The sequence below is a fragment of the Bos indicus genome, chromosome X, assembly GCF_029378745.1.
Source record: "Bos indicus isolate NIAB-ARS_2022 breed Sahiwal x Tharparkar chromosome X, NIAB-ARS_B.indTharparkar_mat_pri_1.0, whole genome shotgun sequence".
Classification (NCBI taxonomy): domain Eukaryota; kingdom Metazoa; phylum Chordata; class Mammalia; order Artiodactyla; family Bovidae; genus Bos; species Bos indicus.
This window is the reverse complement of record NC_091789.1, coordinates 101,964,402-101,974,168: the sequence shown is the minus strand read 5'-3', so window position 1 is coordinate 101,974,168 and position 9,767 is coordinate 101,964,402. Positions and strand designations below refer to the sequence as shown.

Below are 9,767 nucleotides of genomic sequence, written 5' to 3'. Positions count from 1 at the left end.
CTATAAAACTCCTAGAGGAGAACATAGGCAAAACACTCTCTTAGATACATCACAGCAGGATCCTCTATGACCCACCTCCCAGAATATTGGAAATAAAAGCAAAAAGTAAACAAATGGGACCTAATTAAACTTAAAAGCTTCTGCACATCAAAGGAAACTATCAACAAGGTGAAAAGACAACCTTCAGAATGGGAGAAAATAATAGCAAATGAAGCAACTGACAAACAACTAATCTCAAAAATATACAAGCAACTCCTATAGCTCAACTCCAGAAAAATAAATGACCCAATCAAAAAATGGGCCAAAGAACTAACCAGACATTTCTCCAAAGAAGACATACAGATGGCTAACAAACACATGAAAAGATGCTCAACATCACTCATTATCAGAGAAATGCAAGTCAAAACAACTATGAGGTACCATTTCACACCAGTCAGAATGGCTGTGATCCAGAAGTCTACAAGCAATAAATGCTGGAGAGGGTGTGGAGAAAAGGGAAACCTCTTACACTGTTGGTGGGAATGCAAACTAGTATAGCCACTATGGAGAACAGTGTGGAGATTCCTTAAAAAACTGGAAATAGAACTGCCTTATGATCCAGCAATCCCACTGCTGGGCATACACACTGAGGAAATCAGAAGGGAAAGAGACACATGTACCCCAAAGTTAATTGCAGCACTGTTTATAATAACCAGGACATGGAAGCAACCTAGATGTCCATCAGCAGATGAATGGATAAGAAAGCAGTGGTACATATACACAATGGAGTATTACTCAGCCATTAAAAAGAATACATTTGAATCAGTTCTAATGAGGTGGATGAAACTGGAGCCTATTATACAGAGTGAAGTAAGCCAGAAAGAAAAACACCAATACAGTATACTAACACATATATATGGAATTTAGAAAGATGCTAACAATAACCCTGTGTACGAGACAGCAAAAGAGACACTGATGTATAGAACAGTCTTATGGACTCTGTGGAAGAGGGAGAGGGTGGGAAGATTTGGGAGAATGGCATTGAAACATGTATAATATCATGTAGGAAATGAGTTGCCAGTCCAGGTTCGATGCACGATACTGGATGCTTGGGGCTGGTGCACTGGGATGACACAGAGGGATGGTATGGGGAGGGGGGAGGGAGGAGGGTTCAGGATGGGGAACACATGTATACCTGTGGTGGATTCATTTTGATATTTGGCAAAACTAATACAATTTGTAAAGTTTAAAAATAAAATAAAATTTTAAAAAAATGTAAAATTTCAAGTGTTCTGCTTGTCTAGAAAAATAAGATTTGAAGTATTTTGTAAAGTTTGATTATACTGATATAAATATATATATAGCTAATTTGCAGATTTTATACATTATAATTCATGTAAGTAAATAAATTCCATTAAGCCAATCAAAAAATATAAAGTTACATGCTAAGAGTTTGCAAATTTCAAATTTAACTTCTACCTTCAAATTTTATTTATTCTTAACCCTACATAAGACTTACTATTTTTTATGTATGAGTGTATTTTTATGTGTAAAACACAGATGCACATACATTTATTAAACAGACTCTGCCATTTCAGATACCTTACATTTCAAGTATTGTTATTATTAAAACCCAGACTCAAATTGCTTTACTTATTCAGAAGTTTCTTATCTCATAACTTGGAGTCAGAACTAGGACTCCAGGAATGGTATGATCAGAAGCTAAATGAAATGACAAAGAGCTCAGAGTATTTTCATTTCCTCCTAAGCCATATTCAATGTGCTGGTTTTGTCCTCAGGCTGGTTACTGATTCCAACGGTCATATATAGAAATAGCATTTCCCTAAAGAAGAAAAGGAAACACCATTTTCTGTTTCCCTTAAGAATATTTTCTTTTTCCTCAGAAGTACCTCATCATGTTTAATTGGCCAAGATTAGATCATATGCCAAATGCTAAGCCAACCACTTGCAGGGGGAGTAGCATTACCATGAATAGCCTAGAGTAAAATTTTAGAGTGGGATGAATGTTGGGAAATCAGTGGCCATGACCACCTATAGGTACCTAATGTGTCATTAGAACAACAGTCTCCCTCTTTTGCCTAGTTTTGCTGTGGTCTTTTCTCTGTGCAGCTTTGTCCTCAGTCTCCAGACCATTGTAGGGTAAACTGAGCAGCTCGATCTTCATATCCTCTCAGGTTCACTCATGTCCAGTGGACAAGATCATTTACTTCACACCCAGCAGTTTGTGCAAAAATAGCATTGTGCTTCATTGACTCTGACTAGGTTGTATACCTAGTCATAAAACAGTCACTTGGACAGTATTTCAGTGCTCTGAAAGGTCAGACTTAGGTTGTTCCCAAGAGGAAGAAGGACATATTATTACCAGAAAAAGTGTGATTGAATGCTAGGCTGCAAAGTGTTACAATTCAACACATTTTGCTGCGTATCATCCCTATGAATCATTCTTGCTATATATACATGTTAAAATATGTCTCCATTGTGTCAAATGTTATGCAGTCCTAAAACAGAATGAAACTGGGTCATTTGCACAGACATGGATGGACCTAGAGACTGTCATACAGAGTGAAGTCAAAAAGAGAAAAAAAATATTAACACATCTATGTGGAATCAATAAAAATGGTATAGATCATTTTATTTGCAAAACAGAAATAGATATACAGATACAGAGAGCAAATGTATGGATACCAAAGGGGAGAAAGGAGGCTTGGATGAGTTGGGAGATTGAGATTGACATATATAACTATTGATACTATATATAAAATAGATAACTAATGACAACCTATTGTATAAGTCAGGGAACTCCACTCAGTGCTCTGTGGTGACCTAAATGGGAAGGAAATAAAAAAAAAAGAGGGCATATCTGTATATGAATAGCTGATTCACTTTGCTGTACAGTAGAAACTAACAACATTGCAAAACAACTATATCCCCATACAAATTTTAAAAATTGTAGAAAATTAAATTCAACCTACAGTGACAGCAAGCAGATAAGCAGAGGAGGCAGTAAGTAAGTGTGGGATTGTGGGATAAACAAGGGGGCATGAGGAAAGTTAAGGATTTGGATTTGTTCACTATCATCACTGTGGGTATGGTTTCATGGATGTATGCCTGTGTCAAACTCATCAAATTGTACACTTTAAAAATGAAAGTTTATTGTACGTCATTATACCTCAATAAAGCTCTTAAAATTTATTAATAAAAATGGAAAGGAGGAAAATTTTTTAAAAGCCTCCATGCATTCTTTCATCAATTACCAGTGAAATGTGAATTGTTACCATCTATTTTGAAAACATCCTTGTAAGAATAACTGCTTTTTTTTTAAATTTTAAGACAATAGACTATTGATTTTTGAAATTTAAATAAATTGGAAAGAAAATGTGTGCCCTTTTGTTTCTTCTTTTTAACAACATATTTGTGAGATTCATTCAAATTGTTGCATGCAGTTGTAGTTTACTCATTCTCAATCCTGTATGATAGTCCATTGTATGAATGGATATACCACAAATATGCCATCTACCATTTATGAAAATTTGGGTGATTTCCAGTGTGGAGCTATTATAAATAGTTGATATGAAAAGTAAGATGATAGGAAATAATTTCCCAACCGAGATATGGAGGACAACAGGTCCAAGAGACAGAGAATTTGGTGGATGTTTTCCCACTGAGGAAGTTTAACCACTCTAGAGGAAACTGCTGAAAGGCTTATCTCAGAAGAGGTTATGACACCCTATTGAAGCTAAGGATAATTGGAATCCAAAGTCCTGGCAAATCCCATTAATTTTTGGTTGGGACTCCAAGGAATAAAAGTTAGCCAGAAATAAACTCTCCCATGAACTAAAGCATGTCTGAAATTTGCTTTCTATTAAAAAATTTGTATGAACTTTTATTTGCATCAGTTTTAGATATGAATTTTTTCATAATCGATATTAATATTTTATACTTTGATAATTGAATCAAATTTTTATTGATCTTTCCTTTTTAGTAATTATTTGAGCTTTGTTGCTTTGTTAACATTCAATCTATCACTTGATTCAGATATTATATGTATTTAATAACCACTAAACATTGAGTTTGTTTAGTTGGTTTTGAGTTAGTTTGTTGCATTTTACATTTTAATAAATCTATTGATATTAGAATAAATTTAGTATAAAATTTTTCCTTCACATTTTTAAAGAATCATTCCAGCATTCCTTAAAGAATAATTCTTCATTGATTCTCCATCATTTTATCTAATTGGTTCTTATAAACTTATTTTTTCCTGAAGCTCTCTTTTCTGATAGACTAAATTACCAGCTATTGTGGAAACATAATCCCAATGTTCAGTAATGGGAGAAATTAAATTGTGGCCCCTGTAAAACTGAGTTTCATCGACCAAAGGCCATACATGCAGTAGGTGCTCAATAAATATTTGATGAATGAATAAGAGAAATAATGGTTTTCAGAATATTTAATATTTTAAGAAAATGCATAATCAATAAGGAAAAAAACCAGAGTATTAACTTGCCTATGCAAAGTGATCTTAGTTTTGTAAGATCCTAGAAAAAAATGACAAAACAAATAATGAGTGGTAGTATATGGCTGGGAACCCTAGGGAATGAGAGCTAGAATTGCAGCTGATTATTTTCTTCATATCAATTTTCCAAGAGTTCCACAATGTTAACATTGTGGAGGAAATTCATTTGCAATAGAGTAAAAGTAAAAGAAAGGGGACTTAAGAATGGGAGAGGGAGAGGGAGAGGGAGAGGGTGAGGGTGGGAAGATTTGGGAGAATGGCATTGAAACATGTAAAATATCATGTACAAAACGAGATGCCAGTCCAGGTTCGATGCACGATACTGGATGCTTGGGGCTAGTGCACCCAGAGGGATGGTATGGGGAGGGAGGAGGGAGGAGGGTTCAGGATGGGGAACACATGTATACCTGTGGTGGATTCATTTTGATATTTGGCAAAACTAATACAATTATGTAAAGTTTAAAAATAAAATAAAATTAAAAAAAAAAAAAAAAGAAATCAAGTCCAACCAGTAAGTCCAACCAGTAAGGTTGTTCTAGTGGTAAAGAGACTGCCAGCTAATGCAGGAGTTCCAAACTTTGGTCGGGAAGGCAGTCCGAAATGGCAACTGACTCTAGTATTTTTGCCCGGAAAACTCCATTGACAGAGCAGCCTGGTGGGCTACAATCCATGGGGACTCACACACCACTGAGCTCACATACTTACTTACAAGGAAAGCTTACATAGAGATTGGGTCAAGATGGCAGACTGAGCACATTTCTCCCTTTCTACCAAAAATCCTTGTAAATGATAGGAAAGGCACATTTTAGTATGAAAAATAACTACATAAGTGCACTGGGGGAAAGTAAAGACAAATTCCTAGTAGATGGAAAGCAGATGAAACAGGGATGCTTACGGGATGGAGGTGGAGGTGCACAGGAGAAACAGGACCCTGAAACGGGGAGGAAAGAGGAGGGGGCAATAGGGAGAAGGATTACAGGCCCAGCTGCTTCAGATTTGGAAAAGGGGCGGGATCGGGAGACAAGTAGCACCTCCCATGCTCAGAGCAGCGGTGGGCTTAAGAGTTGAGGTGGGGCAGGCGGTGTTTGGCAGGAAGGGGAGGCTTCTCTCCTGGCAGGAAGCTGCGCTACGGAAAAAGGGAGGAGACTACTGCACCAGTAGCGGCTGGTGGGATCCCGATGTCGCAGAGGGGCAGCCGCCACCAAGAAAGAGGCGGAGGGCCTCAGAACAGAGTGCTGAAGACACCGCCGCCATCCTCCTCTCCTACTCCTCCGCCCTTCTGAAAGAGCTCCTCGACTAAGGATCCTCCCCTCCCAGCTGTTGTAAGCACCCAGCTCATCACCTGCCTATCCTGCTTGCAAACAGACTCACTGTAAAGGAAGCTGCGAGGTGTCCAATTTGCACACGTGAAGCCTGAGATCCCGGCGGTGGACGCCAGGAAAGGAAAGGCCATTGGTGGGCGCCGGGACAGAGAAGGGGTTTGGGATGGATTCCTGCCAGAGATAAGGGGTGGAGGCAGGCGCCGGGTGAGGCTAGGGTGGGAAGGGGGAGTGCAAGGGCAGTAGGAAAGGGGCATAGCGTTAGGAAGCCGGCAAGATATTGAAGATGAGCACAGGGAGCCGAGGGCACTGGGGGCCAAGAAAGCGAGTGGAGGTAGACAGGGGGCATGTGAGTAGCAGACTACTGGGATGTTCTGAGCAGGACGACAGTGAGTGAGGGCATGTGGGTCAGGGCTGTGGAGGGATATGGGGTTTTGCAGGGGATTCAGAGTGGGTGTCAGTGGCGGTGACAGAGGCTGAGGTCTCTGAACAAGGACGTAGGCTGCCCCCTCCTGCAGAGTTCCTTAACCTAGGCAGCACCGCTGCTGCTGCCGCTGTCGCTGCCGCCTTTCACCACAGCCTCAGGGAACCTAGAAGGAAGAGCACTTTCAGGCACACAGCCAGGATTTCCAGCATTACTGCCAGGCTCATGGGGAAATTTTAGGCACTGGCGCGGGGCACATGGAGACGTCGCTGTCGGCAGAACTTCACCTTATGGCATATTCAATGTTTCTCTCTTATCTTCTCTCCTCCTCCGGCAGACATGAAAACCCCCATCTCACAGGAGGCCGAAGGGCAGCAAACCAGGGCTGTTGCAGGAAAGGCCACTGGGTCTGCAAACATGATGAAGAAAAAAGCCTCCCAAAAGAAGCAGAGAGGCAGACCTTCGTCCCAGCCCCGCAGGAACATTGTGGGCTGCAGAATTTCACATGGATGGAAGGAAGGTGATGAACCAATCACTCAGTGGAAAGGAACTGTTCTGGATCAGGTGCCTATAAATCCTTCTCTTTATCTGGTGAAATATGATGGAATTGACTGTGTCTATGGACTGGAACTTCACAGAGATGAAAGAGTTTTGTCTCTTAAAATTCTTTCTGACAGGGTGGCATCAACTCAAGTCAGTGATGCAAACCTTGCAAATACCATAATTGGTAAAGCTGTGGAACATATGTTTGAGGATGAGCATGGTTCTAAGGATGAATGGAGAGGAATGGTCTTAGCCCAAGCACCGATCATGAAAGCCTGGTTTTATATTACCTATGAGAAAGACCCTGTCTTGTACATGTACCAACTTCTAGATGATTATAAAGAAGGAGACCTCCGTATCATGCCAGAGTCCAATGAGTCTCCTCTCGCAGAAAGGGAGCCAGGAGGAGTTGTAGATGGTCTGATAGGTAAACATGTGGAATATACCAAAGAAGATGGCTCCAAACGGATTGGAATGGTCATTCACCAAGTGGAAGCCAAACCCTCTGTTTATTTCATCAAGTTTGATGATGATTTCCATATCTATGTCTATGATTTGGTGAAAAAGTCCTAACTGTCAGGATAAACTTTGCCACATTTGTGAAAACAAATGCGTACTTTGTAGATATGCAAGATAATGTTACTTTTCAGTGTATTGAAAGCTTTAGGGTCCATGTTGATTCAACATCTTTGCCAGCATAAGTATTGTCTTGTTCTAAGAAATACAAATGTATGTGGTCATGAAATGCTGTGTAAGGAATTTTTCATGTTGAAAAGGTTGGGTGTGTTTGGTGGATGGAACATAAAAGGAAGGAGCAGCTGTAACATTTAGGCTGTGAATAAATTTCAGCTACTATCATAATCAGCCAAATAAAAATGGAATAGGACTTAGCTGGTTTGGGCTAGGGAGAGGAGAGGAGAATGAACTAGAGATGGGCTGTGGGGGAAAGGAAAAGGGAAGGTGGCTGCTTAAGAAAGGATGTGGGAAGGGGCTGGGAATGGAGAGGCTCCTAAGGGGAGGGTGACCTAAGAGTGGGAGGCAGCCAACTGGAAGAGGGTGAAGAATAACAGGGAGAGTGAAATCTTGGGGCTAAGAGGAAAAACGGACAGGATAAATTGAGTAAAGAGGGACACAAAGATGTTTAGAAGAGGTCCAGAGCAAGGGAGAGAAAGAAAAGTTGGCAGAGATCAGGGGAGAGACTAAAGGGACACTCCAGAAGGGAAGGGACACTGAGGAAGGAGGAATTCTAAGAAGAAAGACTGACAGAGGGAGTGAGAATAGAGAAAAAAGGGTATGAGGTGTGGAGCCTATGAGAGATGGAAAGACCCAAGAAAACTAGGCCCTCTGGCAGTATCCAAGTTGCCCTCCCTAGCTCTGTGCACAAAGGATGTGGCAACAAACAAACCACATGGACTGGAGCTTCCCTAGAGGGGGATTTTGACAGGACAGTCTCAAAAGTTAAGCAGGAACCAAGCTGATGCTGGGAGGGATTGGGGGTAGGAGGAGAAGGGGACGACAGCGCATGAGATGGCTGGATGGCATCACTGATTGGATGGACGTGAGTCTCAGTGAACTCCGGGAGATGGTGATGGACAGGGAGGCCTGGCGTGCTGCGATTCATGGGGTTGCAAAGAGCCGGACACGACTGAGCAACTGATCTGATCTGATCTGATTTGAAGTTTATACTTAAAAGACTTGTATTATATCAGGGACATCATGCCACACCTGCTGAGCAGAGCCCAGCCCTCAGCTTAAACACACTGCATGGTGCTCCATAGCAGAGGGGCTGTGGGCAGTTTCCTCGTAGTTTCCAGAGGACCCAGGAGCAAGAAATCTCAGACCTGAAGTTCTTGGTTTACTTCCCCTACACTGAATAAACAATTTTTTCAGGAATGAGTTAGTGGAGTTCTCAGAACATAAGAGATGTGCCACCTTGCATTTGGAAAGCATTTTATCCAGAAAAATGGAAACTTGCTCGACCCAGATATTGCACTCATCTCACTGCTCTTCATCCTCCAGGGCTATGCCTTGTGTCCTTACAGAAGAGAAGCCACAAAGGATTGAGCTTAAGGTTTCTCTCCAGGGCATGGGGAATACTTGACTGCCCGTGCTTCTCTCAGCCCCTGCCTGAAACCACAGGTATCCCACCCCTGTCCCCCTGCCTGTGCTTCACCAGATGGAGGTCTGCTGCCTCCAGAAACCCCATTCTGGCAATATCCCAACAAAACCAGTGCCTACTGACCCTTCACAGTACCTCCTGACTAGTCTTGCCCACTTCAAGCACACAGGGAACTGTGCTGGAAATGTGTGCAGCTCTATTTCCAGGTGAGATAGGTGGCATGGGCAGTTTAGCAGGGAGATGTGACTTTGTATAACTAAGTCTTTCGACTGTATAGTGCCACATAGGTGGATGGTGGGAAGAGGGTGTGGTAATTCGCAATAAATTCCCTCTGAGGTATGGTGTCCCAATACATGGGTCTTTGTCCTTCTCTTTCTTTCCTTCTCCCAGTTCAGCTGTGGGAAAAGCTTCAAAACTCTCTCTGGTTTTCCCACTACACACCCTTCACTGCCCTCAAAGAAACAATTCTGGTGTCTCTCTTTTGGCCATTAACTCCAGGCATAGCAGGTAGAGGAGGAGGCAGGGAGCTTCCCAGAGTGGAAAGAAGTTGGTAATTCCAGTTCATTCTCTCCACCCAACATGATCTGAAGCTGTTTGCCTCAAGAATTCCACAAGACAAGCCCACCTCACCAGAGCAAGGATAGGTTTTCTTTCATACATCACATAATTCAGTCTAGCAAACACCTGCAGGCCACTCATGGGCCAGTTTCAGCCCACTGTCATATTTTGGTTGATCTTCATATTTTTATCATTCTCCATTTTAAAATTAGCTATATAGACATTTGGGGGATTTCACATTTCAAAAATCCACATTCTTGGCTTGCCTGAGAAAACAAAACGATAGACCAA

The 9,767-nt window shown here is 41.6% G+C and overlaps 1 protein-coding gene across 2 annotated transcripts; it reads left to right on the top strand.

The window, feature by feature from the left end:
* Positions 1-5,563: 5,563 nt before the first annotated feature.
* LOC139181706 (spindlin-2) lies at positions 5,564-7,544 on the top strand. Of its 2 annotated transcripts, none has more exons than XM_070785336.1 (2): positions 5,564-5,835; positions 6,594-7,544. In XM_070785336.1, the coding sequence occupies exon 2, from the start codon at positions 6,596-6,598 to the stop codon at positions 7,370-7,372; it is 777 nt and encodes a 258-aa protein (XP_070641437.1). In that variant the 5' UTR covers positions 5,564-5,835; positions 6,594-6,595; the 3' UTR covers positions 7,373-7,544. The 2 variants fall into 2 exon arrangements, with proteins under 2 accessions (XP_070641437.1, XP_070641436.1); XM_070785335.1 differs by having other exon boundaries at positions 5,564-5,968.
* The last annotated feature ends 2,223 nt before the right edge of the window (positions 7,545-9,767 follow it).